The 25,399-nt window shown below is 42.0% G+C and overlaps 2 protein-coding genes across 3 annotated transcripts in view; both read right to left on the bottom strand.

The window, feature by feature from the left end:
• CFAP206 (cilia and flagella associated protein 206) overlaps window positions 1–25,399 on the bottom strand; it is a 56,895-nt gene that overhangs the window by 16,487 nt on the left and 15,009 nt on the right. For both annotated transcript variants that reach the window (XM_063441152.1, XM_063441151.1), the window contains exons 5-7: window positions 22,531–22,719; window positions 15,923–16,081; window positions 206–414 (exon numbers count right to left, since the gene is read on the bottom strand). In XM_063441152.1, coding sequence (XP_063297222.1) covers window positions 206–414; window positions 15,923–16,081; window positions 22,531–22,719 — 557 coding nt within the window. The remainder of the gene's footprint in view (window positions 1–205; window positions 415–15,922; window positions 16,082–22,530; window positions 22,720–25,399) is intronic.
• Window positions 6,409–8,979, bottom strand: LOC134585341 (uncharacterized). The gene is made up of 2 exons (XM_063440748.1): window positions 8,679–8,979; window positions 6,409–8,567 (listed from the first exon to the last, which is right to left on the bottom strand). Exons 1-2 carry the CDS (start codon window positions 8,977–8,979, stop codon window positions 6,409–6,411), a joined length of 2,460 nt encoding a protein of 819 aa, XP_063296818.1.

Genomic DNA, 25,399 nt, shown 5'->3' with positions numbered 1-25,399 from the left:
CCGAGGTGGCCAGTGGGCCAGCTCTCTGGTCCCCCAGGACAAGAGGCTGGCAAGGCATTTGCCAGGGTGTTTGGGGGCGGCAATTTTTGCCGCCACCCTGAAAGTGCCACTCAAGGCAAATGCCTTGCCAGCCTCGCATGAAATACAGCGCTGAGTATGGCACAATGATTAAGGTGAATAAAAACACCACCATAGTGTCTCTTACCAGAATAATATTTAAGAAAGCCTCATGTTGCCGTACATTAAACAGAGCTTCTTTCAATTGGTTCAGATTTAGAAGCTTGTTTTTCATTTGGTTACCACTTATATCTTCTATAATCGCTGTGTACTGGAATATCTTCTCCTTAGATGCCTCAAGCTCAGATTCAATGTGCTTAGTGGTAGCTGGAATAGCCTCTTTCAAAATAGTTGGTACTGCAAAGATAAAGACAATATAAAGTTTGCAGGACACTTCAAGGCCACATAGTAACACATAGGGATTAAATAACATGTTGCATGACTTTTATACATATGGTTCCTTAAGACTGGTAAAGCAGTCCACTTGGTCTCTAAGGCTACATCCAGTCTAGAACGTCCTTTGGCATTGTTTAATCACATCCATGTTTTAATCACATGTAGTATGCTGGAATAGGCTAATTTGAGCAAGGCCCTAACTACATTATCTCTGTGCATCTAACTTATTTTGTTGCAACAATTTGTTTATTAGTCCAACTATTGTACATAACTACAGAATATGTTGGTGCTTTTTATATAGCAATAATAAGAATAAATATATACAGTTCTAGAAAAGGTTACATAGCACTGCTACACATCTCACAGACTAAAGGCACAAATGTAGGAGATTTGACAATTTAGAAACATGCTCATTTTCATTCTAACTTGTAGAAAAAAGCCAAGCAGATAAAACTCTGTGACGGTTGATCAACGAGGAAGGTGTGCATCCCCTTATATCAGTCCTAATACTCAGCTTACAGTATCAATCTTTAGTGTGATCATGGATTTATTATTGATAACTAAAACATTTAAAATGCCTCCTCAGGGGACACAAAATGTGAACAGAATCTATTATTTTAGGATTATCAGGTTTTTATGGTTATACAGTGATTTGTTTACTCAAAGTGGCTCAAAGTTATTTTCACAGCTTAAGTCCCCCTATCAGCTGATGTCAGAGGAGGCAGAGTGCGACCCTGCGCTGAGGGACCTCGGCGATGGAATAAGGTAAGTGACTGAAAGTTGTTGTTTTTTTTTTAAGAGAGGTTGGACTGGGAGGGACACTTTAGTGTTAGGAATACATCTTTATCTACTTAACATTAAAGTGTTCATTTAAGTTTAATGAATAACCCTGTGTATTTATTAGATGTGAAGACAGTCAACAAGACAGTCAACTATTTACTTAGTATCTCAGTGTACTAAGAATCTATATATGCATGCACACGCAAATGTTTTTGCGGCAGTTCTGAATCTGTGGTTAACCGCTGTGAATTCTGAAACGTACTGCTGTGCATCACATGTATATGCCAAATCTAGTAATGTATGCAATATACACAGCCAGGGTTGCATCATGGGGGTACAAGCATTAAAAATAGAAAAAGAAAAGGTATATCAGAACTGAATTTACAAGCAAAAAAGAAAAGGGCTGATGCTGATGGCTGGTGCTTTTTAAATTACTGCTATTACTGACCAGGTAAAAGAGAAAGGTCTATCTTTCCAGGTACAGGCATTACTCCAATAAGGGGCCTGTTCAAGCTGGGGTACCCACAAGGTCTAGTTCAGAGATAGCACCCCCACTGAACTGCATTGAAGATACCCTGTATAGCGGGCCCCTTACTTGGGGGCACTGCCAGCAAACCCTTTTCTTTGCGGCAGGGCTTAGGGGATGTGACATCAGAGTACTTCTTACTAGCATACAAGAAACCACAGATGACAAATAAAAGGAGTTGGGAACGTACACAAGCCACCCAATTGCTGCTGGACCCTTAGAAGCCAACCGCTGCAGCATATGTATGTAAATATTCCAAGTGTGTGTGTGTGTTTATATGTCACTGGCAGTGTGTATGTGTTAGGAAATAAGTGCATGTATGTAACATTGGGTATGTATCTGGGTGTTTGTCTCTGGAGTGAGTGTGTGCACCTGAAGTAAGTGTATCTGCATTGTGTGTGTAAATGAGGAGTACATCTGTGTGTGCGTGGCAGTGCATATCTGTGTATATGTCAGTGTATATATGCGTATATATGGCAATGCATGTGTGTGTCTGTGGGATGCATGGCTATATCTAGGACACATCAGTGGGTATATGTGTTTGTATGGCAATGCATTTGTGTGTCTGTGGGATGCATATCTATATCTTTCCTCCTGAGAATGTGCATGTATTGTAATGTGTTTCTCTGTGAGCATGTGTGAGAGTTTGTTTATGCAAAACTGGGACAGTATGACTGGGGGGTCCAGCTTGTGCATTCGAAAGCAGTACCAACATTTCGGATGGCAACTCTCTACATAGTTATCCACTATTGAGTTATTTCTGTATAATATGGCACAGTGTGTGCTCAATGATTTACTCAACAGATTATGTAAATTAAACATTTCAATCTGTATGGGTTACATTGATCAGATAAGAGGTGGTCAAAAGGAAGACACCCGCTATTATACACCTACAACTCAGCCTCAGTCTTAAGTCTGGCAAAGCATCATGGGTCTCAAATGTGGCTTATCCTGGGTCAGACTACATATATTAGTAAAGAAAAAAGCAATATAGACACTCATTCTTTAACATCGGTTAATCGCAACCATTCCCTGTATTTTATATTTAAATGTTAAATTTCCAGTATTTTAAAAAAACATATTTCACATTAATTTGTTATATAAAGAAATCAACATTTAATAATATAAACAAGTAGAAATAAGAAGGGAAGGTGAAAAAATAATGATGAAAAAGAAATAAAATAATTAAAAAGGGAGGGGACGGGTACTATACAAATGTATAATAATAACATTTGTTCCTGTCAAAATATAATAGAGTGTAATATAACCATTGTAACAGGGCGTGTGGAATTATCTACAGGAGAAACTCTTTATCATTATTATTATTTATTTTTATCATAACGGCATGTCTGCTACTCAGCTAATAAGATACTTATTAATAAGGTACTATTCAGAGTTGATCCGTTCTTCTTCACATATTTACTCCCCTACACTAATCATTTTCATGTAACTGGCTGTTACTCCTTTCAGTTTTGACCCGATGTTATCAGAATCATATTTTTCTCTTGTTCTAGGCATTTATCTGATAAAAGGGGAGATAACAGAATCTTAAGTAAATTTATAGTTAGTTGTTATGCAATGTATCTTGTGATTAGCAATCGTGTATCCTGTCTGTAATCTGACCTGTTCCACAAATATGGATTGGATTGTTTAATTCTGATAATCTGCAGGGTAAGTCACTGTGAATTTACACACTGACATTTTATTTAGAAATAAGAAAATATGCTCTTCTCACAAAGGATCTTCCAGCTAGTTGCAGGGTTGCATTTGGCATTCAAAAACCTTGATCTAGAATCATTAAAAATTCATATATGTAAAAACAAACAAACAACAGAAAACAAAATCACTAAGTTATGGTTATTATTAATATGTTATTTATATAGCGCCAACAAATTCCGCAGCGCTTTACAATGGGTGGACGAACAAACATGTAGTTGTAACCAAACAAGTTGGACACAGGAACAGAGGGGTTGAGGGACCTGCTCAATGAGCTTACATGCTAGAGGGAGTGGGGTAAAGTGACACAAAAGGTAAGGATAGCATTAGACTAGTGACAGTTGCAAGAGAGGAATCAGTCTGGAGCTATTAACAGTTTAATTGATACACTTTTATGAAGAAGTGTTTTTTTTTTTTTTTTTGAAGGAGTGGAGACTGGGTGAGCATCTAACGGAGGAGGGAAGTGAGTTCCACAGGAATGGTGCAGCCCTCGAGAAGTCTTGAAGGCGACCATCAGAGGTGGGAGTACGGACAGAAGATAGACGTAAGTCTTCAGCAGAGTGTAGGAGCGTAGGCGGGACATACTTGTGTATTAGGGAGGATAGATAGGTAGTAATGTTAGCCAAATCTATGTTTTACTATGAGTACCTTTCAATCTTTTATTTTTGTATTGCTTCTGTGATCCTTGTTAGTAGATAGCACGGTCCTCTAGGGCAAAATATGCACAGTCCTTTTATTTTCTTATAATCCCGGCAACTTTATTTGTAAATTTACACATCAGGCAGCAGCAAACGAAACATAAATGCAATGATGTAACACAAATCCCTACAACAAAAAGCCTAGCTCGTCTGAGCACTAACTCACATCAGATTCCCTATCTATCAGGGGTTAAACTATAACAAAATTTGTGGGTTTCACCAACCTAGTGTATTTGTCTGCTCTCAGCACTCCTAGTGCTCCAAGCCAGCACTCCCAGTGCCTCAAGCCAGCACTCCCAGTGCCTCAAGCCAGCACTCCCAGTGCCTCAAGCCAGCACTCCCAGTGCCTCAAGCCAGCACTCCCAGTGCCTAGTCTCCTTGACTCCCTTACTGGAGAGAACACCCTCTCTCCTACCTGCTTCCTGAGAGGAAGCCAGCAATCCCCCTGTACCTGCCTAGCAGGGAGTGGTTTATTCCCACTGCTCCAGCTGATCATCTGCAGCTGAGTAGTGGGTTGGAGACTGTCCAAAAACCCTGGCCTGGATCTTTGTCTCCCAAGAAAACCACTAAACTGTGGAGTGGAGCATTGGCCCACCCTTCTCCAAATACTCCACCCCAGGGGCCCATAACTAAACAAAGCTTTGTGTTGTGCAACACAAAAACTACACATACTTCCCCTGGGGTTAAAAGGCCTCTCTGCCTTCACTTTATCACATATCCTCCCCCCCAGCTCAGACCCATCGGGTCGAGCGGCCTTAGAACACAAACTGTGAACATTCACGTCACCTAGGGCTGTACCAGCCCTGACTTGCTCCTCAGTTACAGGAAGTGGCCTATTGTAGATGGCTGCTACCTTGCTCCCTTGTAGTTTAAGGAACCTCCACCCAAGTGGATAACCCAAATAGTTAGCTTCCTCAAATCCTAGATAACACTTGTTAGCGGTCAAACCGGTAGCCCTTACATTATGCACAACCAACTGGACCTTCATCAGGTGTGCTTCCAAGTCCACCCTGTGAATCGCCACACCGCCAAGGTAGGCAGCTGCATTCTCTCTGTGGGGCCAAAGTATCCTATTTATATGCAGAAAGGGGGCTGGTGCACTATGCAACCTGAATGGCCGTACTTTATGTTGCCATAACCCCTTGGGAGTAGAAAACGCTGTCCTTCCCTTTGCTTTCTCTGTCAGGGGAACCTGCCAATACCTTATGACCAGGTCCAAGGTACTCAGATACCTGGCCTTACTTATACGCTCTTGCGTTTGAGCTGAATGTACTACAGGGCATTTAACATTTACAACCTCAGTGACAAACTCTACCTCTGCCTTGGGGTATGTGCGGGTGTCACCATGTGTACATACAATATTAAACATTTGTCTTATATCACATTTCTCTGGCTGAAGCAGAACACTTTTCAAAGTAGCCTCGCTTCCTGAATCAATTAGTGCTTGTGCACAATTCCCTTCCACCATCACCACTTTTAACTGTGCTGTAACACCACCACCAGTCGCCATAAACATCTTTAAGCAGGTCAATACAATCCTATGCAGAGCCCTTAATACTATGTCACATTGTATTGTCTCTTCACTCTCAGGACGGTTATATGTAATATGTCCTTGCAGGTGGCAGTTGAAGCATCTGAGCTTTTTCTCAGTCTGGTCTCGTAGCCATAATGGGACTTTTGGGTACACTCTACCATCATATTTATATTGTCCCTGGCTCAGTATCAGGTTTTCTCCTTTCTTTCCAGTTTCCCCGCTAATATGGTTGTTAGCGGATCTAGGCTGAAGATCAATACGGTGTGGCTCCTTAGCAGCCAAGTTCCTCACAATCATCATCATCTGCTTCCACATCCGCAGCTTCTGATTTGATAATCTCTCAACGTCGGAGTAACTTTCAAGCGCAAACTTTACAAAGGCTTGGTGTGTAATTAGCCTTTTTCTATCAGCTAAAGGCTTGTCAGGGTCTGCAGATATTTGGTCATATTGGTAAGCCTGCATCTTCTGGAAATGGCGGATAAGACTCTGCTTTTGAATCTTCAGCTGGGTCCACTTTTCATCCCACTGCCACACAAGCCACAAGTCATTAATGTTAAGTTCTGGTTCCACATATTCTTTTCTGTAGAATGCAATAAAGGGGACCCCAAAATGCTGATTCCTCATGAAATTTAGGGCCTCTCTGATCTTCTGTATAGTGCTTGGACCCTTCCTGCTGAAGGTGGCTCCAGTTTGTCCACGTTCTAGGTAGTCCGTGCTTTCCTGTAGAGATATTGTTGGTGTTGCAAAAGTATTTCTATATATCCAGCTTCTTCTTCAAGCTCATCATCTTCATCGCCTGCCTCATCAGGTGATTGTTGGAAAGAGACTTCTACATCGTATGGATTTTCCAACATTCTCAATACCCGCTGTACCTCGCTGAAATCTCCCTTCTCAGCTGCATCAATTGCGTTTTGAGCAACATAATTTCTGAGCACAAATGCCGTATTGTTAGAGTCCATTATTTTCACACGTTCAGCCACAAATGTATCATTATCCCCAGTAGTTGCTTGGTCTTTTGACAACCGAGTGCTGTACTTGTGAAGCCATTGTTCCCAGAGTGCACGGTTATTACTCAGTAGCTGGTCTTCACTGGACTCTTGCAGTTTATTGTAGCGTTCGATACGATCAAGCTCCTTATATATGTTGGCTTTTGTTCCATTCAAAGCAAATACCTGAGGGTTACTCTGCGCTAACAACAGCATCACCGACAGTTGTCTTGGATCCATTTTGGGTTTGAACACCACCTTTAACTCGTCCAAGGAAGCGTACTGCTCAGTTAGAATATCTAGAAAATCCTCTGCGCTGACGAAATTCCCAGCATACTTGCTGAGCACTCTGAAAGTATTTGTAAAATCTGCTCCCGTTTTGTTCATGGTTTCCAACAGGTCTGAGATAAGACTGCTGTCCTCCTCGAGCTCTGCTTGAATCAGGCCAAGCTTCTTTCGCATCTTCTGCATATACCACCTCTGGAACTCTGAATCATACTCCTCATCAATTATACTTTGACTGATTTTTACCGGAAACTCTGGTACCAGCGACTCAGCGAGCTTTCCCAAGTTCCACTTACAGATTTCTGGTTGCTTGTTGTAGGCATAACGACCCATGTTATCCGACCCATTGCAAATGTGATCTGGATCATACCTGTCCATGAATCCATATGGGCCATAATCAATAGTAATCCCAACAATGCTCATGTTATCAGTATTTAACACGCCATGGCAAAATCCAACACACTGCCACTCTGCAACAAGCCTGGCAGTCCTCCTGGTTATCTCTCTGAAGAAAGCTGCATTTCGTTCAATCTTGTGCTCTGCATGTGTATTCTGAATGTCTGGATAGAACGTACTGATAACATAATCAATCATTTGGATGCGAACGTCATTTCTGTTGACACTAGGACCCCTTCTGCCTGTTAATTCATCAGTTTCCTTGAATATTTCAAAAGAGCCAAATCTAAGGAATGTAGGAGCGATGCGTAAAACTATAGTACAGCTTTCTTCCTTTGGGTTTCCCTCTGCTTGCTCGGCCTTGAGTGGCCACCTCCCAATGTCAGCAATGATTTCCTCTGGGCTGTCTGGCGGTCTCCCTGCTCCCTTGGGGGTGTCCAGAGACGCAGTCATGTCCTCTCGCTGGGTCAGGACAGCCCCGGTATCAAACAGCCGGTCAGGCATTCCGAGTCCCGCCTTTAATCCCATGACTGTGTTCCCAGAATCTGGCAGCTGTTCCAGGTAGTCAGTGCGCCCAGGCCTTGTAGCAGTAGTCTTTGCCAGCAGATCCAGTTCTACAGCTCCCGGACAATCATTCAAAGTCTTTGTAGCAATACCAGGTGTCTCTGAAATATTTTGTTCTGCTACGCCAATGTCACCTACTTTGTAACTTTCGCCTTGGTCTGGCTTAGCTGCGGACGTGCCCATTTTATCATCACAGCATGGTTCTGTAACAGTCGCTCTCTCTTGAATTAGATCAGAAGCGACTACATTGCCTTTCTTATCGTGACTTTGTTTTGTCACTACTTCTCTGTCTTGCTTTTCTCTGCCAAACTGTCCAACAGCTGATTGACATTTTTGGGTAGCCTCTGCTACTAAACAGTGCACCGCATTGTTATACTCAACTGGGGTGCCTTGCTTCTCTCTATTAAGCTCAGCTCCTTCGCTGTTGTCTTCTCTGACTCCCCAAGTCAGTCTGTTTTTCATGGCTTTAACTTGTTCACTTGGGTGTACATCAGCGGCTTCTGCTTCACTTTTTATTACACAAACCGGCTTGACACTGCTGGCCTCAGCCACAGTAGTTTTTTCTCCTTTTGTTGCCTTGGAAAGATTTATCAGCACCTTTCTGTTTTCTAATGTCTTTCCAGCTTTCTCTTGAAACATGCAAGATTCAGTTTCTGAGCTTGAAAATGTTTTTGTTTCCAACTCTTTTTCTAAGACTTCATCTGTTGTGATGTCACTCAGAGCAAGTTTGAGGCTTTCACGTGAAGCTGCAATGTTTTGATTCTCATATAAACACTTGTCAACTTCAGTTATCAGTTTGTCTTGTTCTCCCTTCTGATTCTTCTGCTCCTCACGGGCTACTTTAAACATCTCCGCTTGTGTCACAGCAAGCTGTTTCACCAAGGACTCAGTGCACTCCATTTGTGTTTTGGCCAGGACTTTAGCACCCTCTGCCTGGGCCAGCACCAGTTGCTGCAGGGCTGCACTGTTTTCTGCAGCTCTCCTGTTAGCCTCCTGTTGTACAGCAGTTGCCTGTACCAGAGCCTTCAGCAGGTCCTCCATTATAGCACCACGCAGGTAACAGTCTTAAAGGTACAGTGCTTTTTATTCGATTAGCAGGTCTGCCAAAATAAAAGTCCTCAAAAAGCAGACCCACGGATGACTGGCACACCCACAGACCCTCAATGTGCTACTGTGCCCGCATTCTCCACCATATTGTGATCCTTGTTAGTAGATAGCACGGTCCTCTAGGGCAAAATATGCACAGTCCTTTTATTTTCTTATAATCCCGGCAACTTTATTTGTAAATTTACACATCAGGCAGCAGCAAACGAAACATAAATGCAATGATGTAACACAAATCCCTACAACAAAAAGCCTAGCTCGTCTGAGCACTAACTCACATCAGATTCCCTATCTATCAGGGGTTAAACTATAACAAAATTTGTGGGTTTCACCAACCTAGTGTATTTGTCTGCTCTCAGCACTCCAGTGCTCCAAGCCAGCCTTGACTGCTTCTTCTCAGCACTCCTAGTGCTCCAAGCCAGCACTCCCAGTGCCTCAAGCCAGCACTCCCAGTGCCTAGTCTCCTTGACTCCCTTACTGGAGAGAACACCCTCTCTCCTACCTGCTTCCTGAGAGGAAGCCAGCAATCCCCCTGTACCTGCCTAGCAGGGAGTGGTTTATTCCCACTGCTCCAGCTGATCATCTGCAGCTGAGTAGTGGGTTGGAGACTGTCCAAAAACCCTGGCCTGGATCTTTGTCTCCCAAGAAAACCACTAAACTGTGGAGTGGAGCATTGGCCCACCCTTCTCCAAATACTCCACCCCAGGGGCCCATAACTAAACAAAGCTTTGTGTTGTGCAACACAAAAACTACACATACTTCCCCTGGGGTTAAAAGGCCTCTCTGCCTTCACTTTATCACACTTCCTATGGCCACTGAGAATGGAATATACACTATATAGCTAAAAGTGTACACCCCAACACATTATTCAGGTCAGGTATTTCAGCCTTACCCATTACTGACTGGTGCATAAAATCCAGCCATAAAATCTACATAGACACACATTGACAATACAAAAGATCATACTGAAGAGCTCAGTGACATTACACATGACACTGACATAGTATTTGCTTGTGAAATGTCTGCCATCGTGAAGTGGAGGAATAACAGACCAGCCACACAGTGGTAGACCTTGTGTACTCCCAGAATGAAGCACATAGCTATCACCTGTTCATTTAGCGTTGGGAGTTTCATGAAATGGTTCTCCATCTCTAAGCACGCTCACATCAACAAGCACAATGCTAAATGTCAGTTGGACTGGCATAGAGTATGCCACGACAACTCTGGAGTTGTTCTCTAGAGTGATTGATCATGTTTCACTGGCATACTGGAATAATATGGGTTTGGTAGATGCCAGGAGAATGCCATCTACCAGAATGCATGATCCCTACTGTATGTTTGGTGAAGGAGGGTCAATGATCTGAGGCTGTTCTTCAGGGTTTAAGCTAGGCTCCTTAATTCCAATGAAAGGTCAACTTAATGTTGCAGGGTACAAAGACATTTTAGATAATTGGGTGCCTTCCAACTTTGTGGCAACAATTTGGGGTAGATCTTTTCCTGTTCCAATGTGATAATCTCTGTGCACAGAGCAAATTTCATACATGGTTTGATGAGATTCAATACATGGTTTGATTAGTTCAGTGAGGAGGAACTAAAGTTGCCTGCACAAAGTTCTGACCTACAGCCCACTGAATACCTTTGAAATTAACTGGAACATCATTTGCAAGCCAAAAAGTCTCCTCTAAGAGCAGTGCCTGTCCTTGCAAGTCCTCTTTTGGCTGTATGAGTACAATTCAACATCTTGTGGAAAGCCTTCCCAGAAGAGTGGTGACCAACTCCATATTAATGCCCATGTTTTGGAATGGAATGTCCAACATGAACATATAGGTGTGATGGTCAGGTTCCCACATACTTTTGACCATACGATGTAAGATGTAGCCAAAACAGCCCACGTCAAGGTGGTAACAAATTCATTATAGTAGTGATGTAAATTCATAATGTACTTATTATACATTGAAATGCAGTTTAGTGACTAACTAACTAAGAAAATCTTTGGAGTGACATAAATTCATAATTATTATATATTAGAAGATAGTTTAGTGATTGTATTGCAATCAGTATTAACCCCTTAAGGACCAAACTTCTGGAATAAAAGGGAATCATGACATGTCACACATGTCATGTGTCCTTAAGGGGTTAAAGGACCACTATAGGCACCCAGACCACTTCAGCTTAATTAAGTGGTCTGGGTGCCAGGTCCAGCTAGGATTAACCCTTTCTTCTATAAACATAGCAGTTTCAGAGAAACTGCTATGTTTATAATAGGGTTAATCCAGCCTCTAGTGGCTGTCTCATTGACAGCCGCTAGAGGCACTTTCGCGCTTCTCACTGTGATTTTCACAGTGAGAAGACGCCAGCGTCCATAGGAAAGCATTGAGAATGCTTTCCTATGGACTGGTTGACTACGCGCGCGGCTCGTGCCGCGCATGAGCATTCAGCCGATGACGACGAGAAGGAGGAGGAGAGGAGGAGGAGTGTCCCCCACCCGGCGCTGGGAAAAGAGATAAGTTTAAAACCCCTTCCACCGCCTAGAGCCAGGCGGTAGGAGGGCCATGAGGGTGGGGGGGACCTAGAGACCCTATAGTGCCAGGAAAACGAGTATGTTTTCTTGGCACTATAGTGGTCCTTTAATCACCAACTACTTAAATCTTTGCATCAATGACTACTGCAATTATAGGATTTAAAATCAAAATATTATACTAGGATTAAAATACACAACCTTTCCTCTGAATTAAAAGGTTCCTAAGTACCAAAACCACTTCATCTTAACAAAGTGGTTTTGGTGTATATACCCTGATGCATTTTACAGAGAATAGCAATGTTTACATTCATTAATAACCACACATCTAGTACAGCTTTTAGACTAAAGATATTTGAAGATATTTGAAAGATATTGAAATATTTGAAAATCAAAAGGTTTTCATGTTCAACATCATCGTGCACAGTACGATTATTATTATTATTGGTATTCGTATAGCGCCAGCTTATTCCGCAGCGCTTTACAATAAAAGGGGAATTTACCAAATGAGACAAAAACAAAATGTAACAGGAAAAACAGGTAGTTGAGGACCCTGCTCAAACGAGCCTACAGTCTAAAGGAGGTGAGGTATATAAACACAATAGGAAGGGTATTGGGAGAGAAAGCAAATAGGCTTGGTGGGAAAGTAGCAGAACTGGAGGTGAGAGCAGAGTATGGCCCTATAGGAGAGAGCGAGAGGAAGGTTTGAGAGATAGAAGTTACTCTTGGAGGCTATAAGCATTCCTGAAACTATGGGTTTTGAGGGACTTTTTAAAGGATTGAAGACTAGGGGAGAGGTTGACAGGGGCAGGGGCAAAGGAAAGGAGCTGCCCGTGAGAAGTCTTGCAGGCGTGAATTTGCAGTAAGGGTGCGAGCAGCAGACAGGAGAAGGTCAACAGTAGAGCGGAGAGACTGAGAGGGGGCATAACTATGAATCAGTGAAGAAATGTAAGAGGGGCTAGCGTTTGTTAGAGCTTTATAGGTAAGGGATAGTATTTTAAATTGACACCTGTAGGTGACAGGAAGCCAGTGTAACGATCGACAGAGGGGTGAGGTGTGAGAAGACCGACAGGAGAGAAAGATCAGCCTGGCAGCAGCATTTACCACAGATTGTAGGGGGGGCAGTACGGCTTCTGGGGAGACCAATTAGTAGAGAATTACAGCAATCAATGCAAGAGATTACTAGAGCATGAACAAGCTCCTTGGCAGCATCTTGTGTAAGAAAGGGGCATATGCGGGCAATGTTTTTAAGTTAGAATCAACAGGTTTTAGCAACAGACTGGACATGAGGCGCAAAGGTCAGGCCAGGATCAAAAGTGACACCAAGACAGCGAGCTTGAAAGGATGGGGTGAGGCAGGTTCCGACAACCTGCAGGGAGAGTGAAGGAGGAGTATCAGTGTTATGAGGAGGAAAAATAAAAAAAACTCAGTTTTAGAGAGATTGAGCTTCAGAAAGTGGGAGGACATCCAATCAGAGATTGAAGAAAGGCAATTGGTGACACGTTGTAGGACAGCAGGGGAGAGGTCAGGGGAGGAGAGAGATATCTGGGTGTCATCAACGTACAGGTGGTAGTGGAATCCAAATGAATTAATGAGTATGCAGTATAGAGAGAGAACAAAAGGGGACCAAGAACTGAACCTTGAGGGACTCCGACTGAGACAGGATGAGGAGAGGAGGTGCTGGTGGAAAAAGAGACACAAAAGGAGCGTTGGGAAAGTTAGGAGGAGAACCTAGACCAAGAGATTGTAGAGTTAGGAGAAGGAGGCCATGATCAACAGTGTCAAAGGTAGCAGAGAGGTCAAAAAGAATTAGTATGGAGTAGTGGTCTTTGAATTTGGCTGTGATTAGGTCATTTGTAACTTTAATAAGAGCAGTCTCAGTAGAGTGGAGGGGGTGAAAGCCAGATTGAAGAGGATTGAGGAAGGAGTTGGAATTTAGGAAGTGAGTCATATGAGGAAAGACAAGTCTTTCTAGAAGCTTTGAGGGAAAAAGGAAGCAGGGATATGGGACGATAGTTGGAAGTGGTAGACGGGTCTAGGGATGGCTTTTTTAGGATGGGTATGACAGTAGCATGCTCAAGGGGAGCAGGGACAACACCAGATGAAAGAGAGCAGTGTTAAGGATGGCACAAGACAAGGGGTGAGAGCTCTGATGAGGTGGGAAGGTACTGGATCAAGCGGACGGGTGGTGGGACGGGAGGAGAAGCAAAGCCACCTCCCGTTCAGTAGCTGGAGGGTAAGGGGTGGTATGGTCCAAGTGAGGTTGAAATAGAGAGGTGAGAAGGGGGGATAATTAATTCCTTAACTATTTAATCTTGTCAGCAAAGCTATCAGCTGAAAGATTAGTTTTTGGGGTGGCCACCGCAGCAGCAGAGCGTAGAAGATAACGTCTAGCACATCAAACGCTTCTGTAGATTCAGTGCTTCATTATGTTTAATATTTAATTGGCAGAGGGCAAAGACTGTAACTCATTTACTGTAGTTCACCTATGCTTTTCTATGATTATAACTGATGACACTAGAGGTGGAAGCTGCTTAGAAAAGACTGCCTCAGCAGTGGAATCAATGTTGTTTTATTACTTTTTTTTTTTCTTAAAATGAGTGGGGGGTGCAGTGAACGTTTGCTACGTATTAACAAGAACACTACTGTTAAAAATAAATATACTTATTTTTGAATAGAGTGTACCCTTTTTTGGGTGTAAATGAGAGAGTCTGCATTGCCACCTGCTGGATATAAGTTGTAAAACAACTGTATGCGTACTTCAGCAAAAGCTGAAGTAATTCAAGTTTCCAGAGTTCCTCCAAATAATAAATAATGAATACCTATGCACTATATCAAAGAGAGTGAGCTAAACAGCTAACAGTTCATGCTGAAGTTATCTGGTATCACTATTTATATTGCTATCATATCTCAGTGGATAGTACTCCTGTAGCAGCAGCGTTTCAGAAATGGAGAATCAGTTCTCAGCAAGGTATATTATTAAGGTAATAATATCTAACCCAAGTATGCATACACACCAAGTGTCCAGGTTCTGAAAAGAAAGTCCCATCTTTGATTCCTTATGTGTTATTCTAGTTTACTTTTCCCTAAACACAACATATTTCAGCTGTTCTAGGCTATACCAAGGCACATCCATCCATACAAAAGCGTTTTAGCAACTATATGCACATGTTAGCATTGGTTGTTGCCTTGCAAGCTGCATGAGTGCTGGGATCACATGTACTTTATGGACAAAACCACCGCCGCACATTAAAAATATAATGTTGAGAAGTATGCACAATGTGCTTAAAAGTTAAATTAAGTCTTTCGGGTTAAGTACTTATATTATTTTCACATTTTTAATATTCCCATTTTCTGAAAGTAACAAAATGGTGGTTGCAAGGTCACATATAACATGTATGTCATTGTACTAACTGCAAGGAAACATAGTATAAGCACACAAAAATAAAGTTTTATTGAAGCAAAGCAAAAAAAACCAAAAAAAAACATTCCAAGTTGGAGGCTCCTTTAACAACCATCAAAACATCAAAAGAACTTTTATTTATGTCACAGTATATATAGATTAAAGACACAGACATAGTAAAGGTTAATTAAGGAGAGGATTTGAAAGACCTTAATCCATGTATACACAGAATGACAGGTCACACCCTAGTAATTATATTGAGGACAATATTATTTTAAACATCAGAATTTAATTGCAAATTACTAAACAATGAGTCAGTCAAGCCACGGGTCAATAGGATTAAACAATGAGTCAGTCAATCTAAGAGTCTGTTCGTGACATATCACATATTTATAGTTTCCTCAATATAGACCTCAGTTTACTATTGTTGGATACGCTGTCCAAATTATATGATATTTTTGTTGTCAATCAATGTTTTATTGAGGCAATGCAAAGCTCAAAAAACAAATCAAAGACAAGGCAAATATCGGACATGTCACAGTTTCCTATACATTCAGCAAAATTATATTCAGACACATTACTGAGCGATACTCAATACCATACAATATATATGTACCTCATTTTAAATATTTAAAGTGTGGTAAAGAGAAGGCGAATTGAGCACAAATAACAGAATAAAAGAACGAAGCAATGGTATATGCACTGGTAGATATGACTGGCGTTACTTATAGTATTACTTGTAGGCATTTGGCCTCATTGGCATAGTCACATATGATATGATAACAAAATGACCTGACATATATTTCAGAAAGCCAATTGAAAAAAACTAAAGTATAAGGAAACACAGTGAGAAATAGCTGAAATATTTAAGACACCACTTAGTGTCATGATAATGTATTCCTTGGTAAGTAAGCTGAAACTTTGTTGTAGGTAACTATTTGTACTGCCCATATACTTACAGTCATCAATGCCTTCTCCACCTTTGCCACAGTCTTTGTTGAACAATCGGATGCCTGTGACAATCATGGTGAGTTCTTTGAGTTGACGCTCCTTGTCTCGCTTTACTAGAGATAGAAATGTCCCAAGCTCAGTGTGAGGAAACACACTCTGCAAGGCAGCTGGAAAGCAAAAAAACTTCGGTCAAGATAATTGTCATATTTCCAATATAGCATAAAAGGCTTCAGCCCTGTTATCTGTGAGACAATGCATGGTTTATACAAGACATGCTGTATTTTTTTGTGGGAGAACCTTGGTGTTGAATATCTATGATTAAGGACTTGGGAGTCCAAAAAATATTAGGCCTGATGTACCTGTCTCCCCAGAACTATCCTTCCGCCTTGCCACTATTTCCTTTATGTGGATTTGTACTACTGATACGATTCAAAGTTATATGTTACTCTCAATGAACCCATGGCGTTACGATCTCCTTATGCACTTCCTTCTCTCCTTATTTTTTTACTTAACATTTTTAGCTACTAATATAGGAAAAGAAATAATCACAATTTTATTCAGAAAAGATACACATATTCTCTTCTTTGATCGTACCACAGCATATTGGACTAAGGACAAATCAAACTTGTTTATTAGTCATAAAACAAATGCCACTTTAAGAAGGAATAATGTTAGTAGTTTCATGTATAGTTGTAAAATCTGAAAAGTGAGACAAAATGATATCATGGGCCTAATGTCAAACTCAAATACTTTCTTCTCTGTTCTTTCTTTTCTTTTCCTCATTAACTGCCATTTCTCACCTCCCCAAGGAACTCACTATTATTTATAGATAGCACAAATTACCTGACTTTCCAAACACTAATTATGTCTCTCAAATCCTCATCACCTGCTCAACTATCACACTCCCTACCTGCAACCCCTCTCATCTAATTTTGCATAAATAAAAATCCTAATTTTCCTTTTCTATTATATAAACTCCTTTTAATCTCCTTAGAGAATGCTCTTCTTTATATTCTTTTATTTCACTCTCACCTCTCTAATTAGCAAAGTATTTTTATCCCTCTGCTCACCTGTCCCTGCTTAAACCATTTTCATTGCTCCCACTTTACTTCCCTCCCCTCTCTTTTCATTCCATGCATTCTACTTATACCTTTCCAGCCTATCTCAACCAACTCTTTCTAAAACCTCTAAATATACACCCTCTCGCAAAACTTTTAACCCCTTAAGGACACATGACATGTGTGACATGTCATGATTCCCTTTTATTCCAGAAGTTTGGTCCTTAAGGGGTTAAATCCTACTCCCACCTTCTCTTACTCTCTATCCGTCTGCTCCTAGCAGCTGGTGATGCCTCTCCAAATCCCGGTCCCACCTCTGCAAACCCACCATGTGCTAACTCATAGTAATCTCGTACCCATCTCATGTCACTCTTCCTTTAAATCCTCCTTTCATACTGCGCTCTGGAATGCACGCTCTGTTTGCAGTGTTACTAAATCCACTGCTGTGCACAACGTTTTCATCTCTCGTTCCCTAGACTTACTAGCCTTAACAGAAACATGGCTCTCACCATCTGACACCGCTACCCCTGCCTCTCTATCCTTTGGTGGTCTTCAATTTTTCCACAACCCAAGACACTCTGAAAGCAAAGGTGGTGCTGTAGGGTTTTTGATCTTGCCTCACTGCTCCTTCAAACCACTACCCACCCCCTTCCCTCTCTTTCTCCTCATTTGAATTTCATTCAATTCACCTTTTTAAACCCATCTCTGCTAACAGTGCCGTCATCTATCGTCCCCCTGGTTCCCCTCCCTCTTCCTTGACCACTTTGCTGCTTGGCTTCCCTACTTCCTCTCCTCTAATATTCCATCCCTAATTCTAGGGGACTTCAACATTTCCATTAACCTACCCTTGTCCTCAGTAGCCTCAAAAGTGCTTTCAATGACCTCCTCCCTTGGGCTATCACAGTCCCACACCCATGTTGCTGGTAATCCCTCTGAATTACATTGACCTCCAGCAGCTATCAGCTAATATTGATTCCCAACTTTTATCCATCCCTACTTTCTCCTGTCCCTCACTGGCTATCTCCTCATAACACAACCCTCCCCCGCTCCAAACATGCACCTTGAGGAGAACACGCCCCCAACCATGGCACACTAAATCAACACGCTACCTAAAGAGATGCTCCCATTCTGCTGAACGCTGCTGGAGGAAGTCATGCACCCAGTCTGACTTCCTCTACTATAAATTCATGTTGGGTTCATACAGCACAGCCATTGCCCTTGCCAAACAGTCATACTTTTCCTCCCTCATTAGCTCATGCTCCCGCAATCCCATACATCTTTTTAGTACCTTTAACTCCCTTATTTGCCCTGCTGTGGCCACCCCCCAAACTATCCTTACAGCTGATAGCTTTTCATGCTACTTTACCGACAAGATTGAACAGCTAAGGAAATAATTCTCACCACCTTGCCCCTCTTTTTCTCAACCACACCTAGGTCATGCCTTTCCTACCCTTCAAATTTTCTCCCAGGCTACTGAACAAGAGGTGGCTGTGCTTCTCCTTTCCTCTTGGCCCACCACTTGCCCGCTTGATCCTGTCCCATCTCACCTTATCAGATCTCTCTCCTCTTGTCTTGTGCCTTCCTTAACACACATTGTCATCTTCAACTGCTCTCTCTCTCTTCTGGTGTTGTCCCTGCTGCCCTTAAACATGTTACTGAAAAAAAAAACATATCTTGACCCATTCTCCCCTTCTAACTATCGTCCCATAATCCTGCTCCCTTTTTCCTCAAAGCTTCTGGAAAAACTTGTCTTTACCCGTCTGACTTGCTTTCTCAATTCCAACTCTCTCCTTGAACTTCTTCAGTCTGGCTTCTGCCCCCCTGCACTCTACTGAGACTACTCCTATTAAAGTCACTAATGACCTATTTGCAGCTAAATCCAAGGGGCACTACTCTATACTAATTCTTCTTGACTTCTCTGCTGCTTTTGACACTGTAGACCATGTTCTCCTTCTCCAGACTCTTCAATCACTCGGTCTCTGTGACACTGTCCTCTCTTGGTTTTCCTCCTATCTCTCCCAATGCTCATTCAGTGTCTCGTTTTCTAATTATACGTCCTCCCTTCGTCCTGTCTCTGTTGGAGTCCCCCAAGGCTCTGTACTTGGTCCCCCTCTATTTTCTCTTTACACTGCCTCTCTTGGCAAACTTATTACCTCATTTGGATTCCAATACCACCTGTACGCTGATGACACTCAGATATAGCTCTCCTCCCCGGACCTCTCCCCTGCCGTCCTGCAACGTGTCACTGCTTGCCTTTCTTCAATCTCTAATTGGATGTCCTCCTGCTTTTTGAAACTCAATCTCTCTAAAACTGAACTCTTTCCTCCTCCTAATACTGATCCCCCTCTTTCACTCTCCCTTCAAGTGAGTGGTACCCACATCAGTCCATCCTTGCAAGCGCGCTGTCTTGGCGTTATACTTGATTCTGTCCTCACATTTGAGGCTCACATCCAGTCTGTTACCAAATCCTGTAGATTCCACCTTAAAACGATAGCCTGCATCCGCCCCTTTCTTACACAAGATGCTACTAAGGAGCTTGTCCATGCTCTAGTAATCTCTCGCATGGATTATTGTAACTCTCTCTTAATAGGTCTTCCCACAAGTTGTATTACCCCGCTACAGTCTGTAATGAATGCTGAAGCTAGACTAATTTTCCTCTCCAGTCGGTCCTCTCACACCTCACCACTCTGTCAGTCCTTACATTGGCTTCCTGTATCCTACAGGATTCAATGCAAGGTACTAATCCACACCTATAAAGCACTGACAAATTCTAGCCCCTCCTATATTTCTTCACTGATCCGCAGGTATGCACCTTCTTGGTTTCTCCGCTCTGCCCATGACCTTCTCCTGTCTGCTGCTCGCATCCATACAGCCAACTCACGCTTGAAGGACTTCTCGCGGGCAGCTCCCTTTCTATGGAATAGCCCGCCTACGACCATCAAGCTCTCCCCTAGTCTTCAATCATTTAAAAAGTGCCTCAAAACCCATCTCTTTAGGAAAGCTTATGACCTCCCAGAATAACCTCTACCTCACATACCTGCCCCTTGCTCTCTCCTAAAGCGCAGCACTCTACTCTCTCCTCCAGCTCTGCTTCACTCCACCTTGTTTGATTGCTTCCTCCTGTCCTGTTGGGTTTTACGCCCCACCTCCTATAGACTGTAAGCTCGTTTGTAATTGTCTCATTTATTGTTAAATCTCCCCCTTTGATAATATTGTAAAGCGCCATGGAATATCCTGGCGCTATATAAATACCAGTAATAATAATTATAATAATAATAGGGATACCATTAGAAAATCACAAGTAATGTGGCTCTTTATATGTGATCAATGAGTAGGTCTCTTTAAAATATGCAGTTAACATTTTATTAACCTTAAATAAAGGAAAGTGACACTACTGTCATTCTTTGACAAATCCAGTCCACAAATGTTTTCTCCTTATCTAAAAAAACAACGTTCGCCCTCTTCTTTCTTTCCTAAACGATGACTTTTCTCATTCTTCTTGCTTCCTCTATTCATACATTCTGCCTTCTGCCATTCCAGCTTTATGGTTACTAAATTATAAATTACACACTGAATATTTCATTCAGTGTACAACTTTCATTGTGTGATTTTAGCAGCTTGTCATATCATGTAAAATGATGGTGAGTAATACAATAACAGATATACCATATTTTTCGGACCATAAGACGCACTTAAAATCCTTTCATTTTCTCAAAAATCGACAGTGCACCTTATAATGCGGTGCGCCTAATGTATGGTTGTGCTTTCTGTCCTAGAACCGATTTTATGTGGTACACGGCGCTCAAAAATCTGTCAACATGTTTTAGCACGGCCTTGGTAAGCTACGAAGCTGCACTGCTTGGATTGAGCATTACGGCCATCGTAGTTAAGAGGTGTGTGCATTCATTCATTAATATTCTATACCCGCTGCCCCAAAAATGGCTCCTGTTAAGAGACATGCTTATGAAGCAGATTTCAAACTCAACACTATCAGTCACGCAGTACAACATGAAAATAGAGCAGCTGCGAGAGAATTCAACATTAATGAATCAATGGTACAGAAGTGGAGGAAGCAAGAAGATGCCCTGCGCCAGGTAAAGAAGACCAAACTGAGTTTCCGAGGGAACAAAGCGAGATGACCACAGTTGGAGGACAAAATTGAACAGTGGGTTATTGAACAGAGAACCACAGGTAGAAGCCTCTCTACGGTCTCTATTCGACTCAAAGCAACAGCGATAGCACGGGACATGGAGATCAACGACTTTCGAGGCGGTCCCTCTTGGTGCTTCCGTTTTATGAAAAGGCGTAATCTCTCCATCCGCACAAGAACTACTATGTCACAGCAACTGCCAAAGGATTACGAAGAAAAGCTGGCCATTTTCCGCACCTACTGCAAGAACAAGATCAATGAAAAGAAGATCCGTCCAGAACACATCACCAACATGGACGAGGTCCCCCTCACCTTTGATATCCCCGTAAACCGTACTGTTGAGAAAATAGGGACCAGTACGGTATCTATACGCACTACAGGAAACGAGAAGTCATCCTTCACTGTAGTTCTCGGTTGCCAGGCTAATGGCCAAAAACTACCACCCATGGTAATTTTCAAGAGGAAGACTTTGCCAAAAGAAAAGTTTCCGGTTGGCGTCATTTTAAAGGCTAACCCAAAGGGCTGGATGGACGAGGAGAAGATGAGTGAGTGGCAAATCTCCGTCCCTATTGATCTGTGACTCCATGCACGCCCATCTGACCGATACTGTCAAAGCCCAAGTGAAGAAAACTAATTTGGTGCTTGCCATCATTCCGGGTGGATTAACCAAAGAACTCCAGCTGCTAGATATTGGTGTCAACAGGTCGTTTAAAGTTAAATTGCGAGCTGCGTGGGAGCATTGGATGACTGAAGGTGAACACACAGTCACCAAGACAGGAAGGCAACGCCGGGCAAGTTACGCCACTATCTGCCAGTGGATCGTGGATGCCTGGGCGAAGGTATCAGTCTCCAGTGTCATCCGCGCTTTCAGGAAGGCCGGAATCATCACTGAACAGCTAAGTAACAGCAACGACTGACTCTGATAATGATGATAATGATGAGAGGGATCCGGGCATGCTTAATTCGAAATTGCCCAACTGTTAAACTCAGACACTGAAGATGAAGAATTTGATGGATTTGTGGTAGAGTAATAAACTAAAAAAGTCAGTGTATTGTTTTGTATTTTGTGTGTAACACTGAACAATGTTCAGAGTTATTGTGAAAGAGTTGAATAGAGTTGAATAAAGTTTGACTTATCAGAGTTTTGTTTCATTTAATGCGTGCGCCTTATAACCCGGTGCGCCTTATGTATGAAAATAAACCCGTTAGCAGTCGATCAATGATATTGCGCCTTAAAACCCGGTGCGCCTTATGGTTTGAAAAATACGGTACATAATAAAAACTGTCATGTTAACTTATATTACACTTATTTAAACCAACTTATTAAAGAACACATCATGCATGATATTAATTGACTGTGTATAGTTAGAATATATTCTACATCCAGTAAAGTGAGGGACAGGCTGACCTGTGGCTTCTCTGACAACTTTGATATCCGTTGGAGACCCGAGTCCAGAACGAAGCAACACGTAGCTGACAATCTTGCGATAAAGACTCTCGAGTTCCTCAGCTGTGCGAGCCCGGCTATCAGTGATTTCTCTGCACACAGGGGCAAGTCTCGATTCCAAGACACGATGATGCTCTTCCAAAAACTCTCCTGGGCACAAAGAATTCAATTTAAGGGGCAAACCAACATATCAAACATCTATAGGATGCATAACAAAGCAGAAACACTGAATTTAACTGTATTTATTGATTATAAAAATATGGTGTTTATACTCAATTTTATAACTTAGTATTTTAACATGATGTTTAGATCTTAATTAAAAAAGAAAGTATTTTCTATAGGATGCACACATATGAAAACTCTTGGGAACCTCATAAAATTCACACCACAATCTAGAACTTTGTCTAATCAAGCAGAGCTAAATGCTCACTAACCTCAGTTGGAACTCAAAGTGTGGGGAACCTTACTGCAAAAGTCTCCAAAAGGTTATTCAACTCTACAAAGTTTTCCCTACAAAAATGTACACCTTTGTGCAAATTGACATTGCTGAATATGAACCCTCACAGGGTTATTCTCTATAATGTGAATTGTCAGGAATGCAAAGTGAATTTCAAATTGTAGGTCAAAATAGCTGACTTGGAAACATTCTCCAAAACAGCTGTAATTTCATTTCGGCTTAAAATTTGTCACTCACTATGAATTCACTGTGAATTCTAAACAATTTACAGTTGAAAGATCTGACTGGAACAAAATAGGAGAAACATATTTAGGGTTACATTTTTATTGAATTACATATCTTCTTGTGATTGGACAAGATTATAACAGGATGAATTGTGAGCCATTCCATATATTATTGTAGGTCGCAATCCACTAGAGAGATGCATATATAAAAGGTAACAGACAGCAAATTTCAATATGCACTTAAAGGAACACTATAGTCACCTAAATAACTTTAGCTAAATAAAGCAGTTTTAGTGTATAGATCACTCCCCTGCAATTTCACTGCTCAATTCACTGTCATTTAGGAGTTAAATCACTTTGTTTCTGTTTATGCAGCCCTAGCCACACCTCCCCTGGCTATAATTGACAGAGCCTGCATGAAAAAAAAAACCTGGTTTCACTTTCAAACAGATGTAATTTACCTTAAAGGACCACTCTAGGCACCCAGACCACTTCAGCTAAATGAAGTGGTCTGGGTGCCAGGTCCAGCTAGGGTTAACCCATTTTTTTTTATAAACATAGCAGTTTCAGAGAAACTGCTATGTTTATTAATGGGTTAAGCCTTCCCCCAAATCCTCTAGTGGCTGTCTCATTGACAGCCGCTAGAGGCGCTTGCTTGATTCTCACTGTGAAAATCACAGTGAGAGCACGCAAGCGTCCATAGGAAAGCATTGCATATGCTTTCCTATGCGACCGGCTGAATGCGCGCGCAGCTCTTGCCGCGCGTGCGCATTCAGACGACGGGGCGGAACGGAGGAGGATCGGAGGCAGAGATCTCCCCGCCCAGCGCTGGAAAAAGGTAAGTTTTACCCCTTTTCCCCTTTCCAGAACCGGGCGGGAGGGGGACCTTGAGGGTGGGGGCACTCTCAGGGCACTATAGTGCCAGGAAAACGAGTGGCACTATAGTGGTCCTTTAAATTATTGTATCTCAATCTCTAAATTGAACTTTAATCACATACAGGAGGCTCTTGCAGGGTCTAGCAAGCTATTAACATAGCAGGGGATAAGAAAATCTTAATTAAACAGAACTTGCAATAAAGAAAGCCTAAATAGGGCTCTCTTTACAGGAAGTGTTTATGGAAGGCTGTGCAAGTCACATGCAGGGAGGTGTGACTAGGGTTCATAAACAAAGGGATTTAACTCCTAAATGGCAGAGGATTGAACAGTGAGGCTGCAGGGGCATGTTCTATACACCAAAACTGCTTCATTAAGCTAAAGTTGTTCAGGTGACTATAGTGTCCCTTTAACAATTGACACCGTAATAGCAATTAACAAAACACAGTCAGTAAGCGGATTGAGGGTTTTTATAATTAGAGAAAAAAAATAAGTAAACACTTATATGTCGGCTGACTAGTAACCACTGCAGGGCAAAATTTAGAAACCTATGGGGGGAGGGGTGGTGTAAATCACAAAGACTAAAATGCCAAAATACAGAGATTAGATCCCTCTATTATGGGATCCCAAGAGAGCACAAGTACCGTATATATTCGAGTATAAGCCGACCCGAATATAAGCCGAGGCCCCTAATTTTACCCCCCAAAACTGGGAAAACGTATTGACTCGAGTATAAGACTAGGGTGGGAAATGCAGCAGCTACTTGTAAATTTCTAAATAAAATTAGATCCTAAAAAAATTATATTAATTGAATATTTATTTACAGTGTGTGTATATAATGAATGCAGTGTGTGCGTATGAGAATGCAGTGTGTGCGTATGAGAATGCAGTGTGTGCGTATGAGTGCAGTGTGTATGGGTGCAGTGTGTATAGGTGCAGTGTGTGTGTATGAGTGCAGTGTGTGTGTATGAGTGCAGTGTGTGTGTGTATATGAATGTAGTGTGTGTGTGTATATGAATGCAGTGTGTGTGTGTGTGTGTGTATGAATGCAGTGTTTGTGTGTGTGATGCAGAGCCTTGGTGGGGGGTGGGCACTATGAGTGTAGTGTGTGTGTATGAGTGCAGTGTGTGTGTATGAGTGCAGTGTGTGCAGTGTGTATGTATGAGTGAATGCAGTGTGTATATGAGTGCAGTGTGTGTGTGTGTGTGAGTGCAGTGTGTATATGAGTGCAGTGTGTGTGTGTGTGTGAGTGCAGTGTGTGTGTGTGAATGCAGTG

The sequence above is a fragment of the Pelobates fuscus genome, chromosome 2 (assembly GCF_036172605.1).
Source record: "Pelobates fuscus isolate aPelFus1 chromosome 2, aPelFus1.pri, whole genome shotgun sequence".
In the NCBI taxonomy this organism is placed as follows: Eukaryota; Metazoa; Chordata; class Amphibia; order Anura; family Pelobatidae; genus Pelobates; species Pelobates fuscus.
This window is presented reverse-complemented; position numbering and strand designations above follow the sequence as displayed.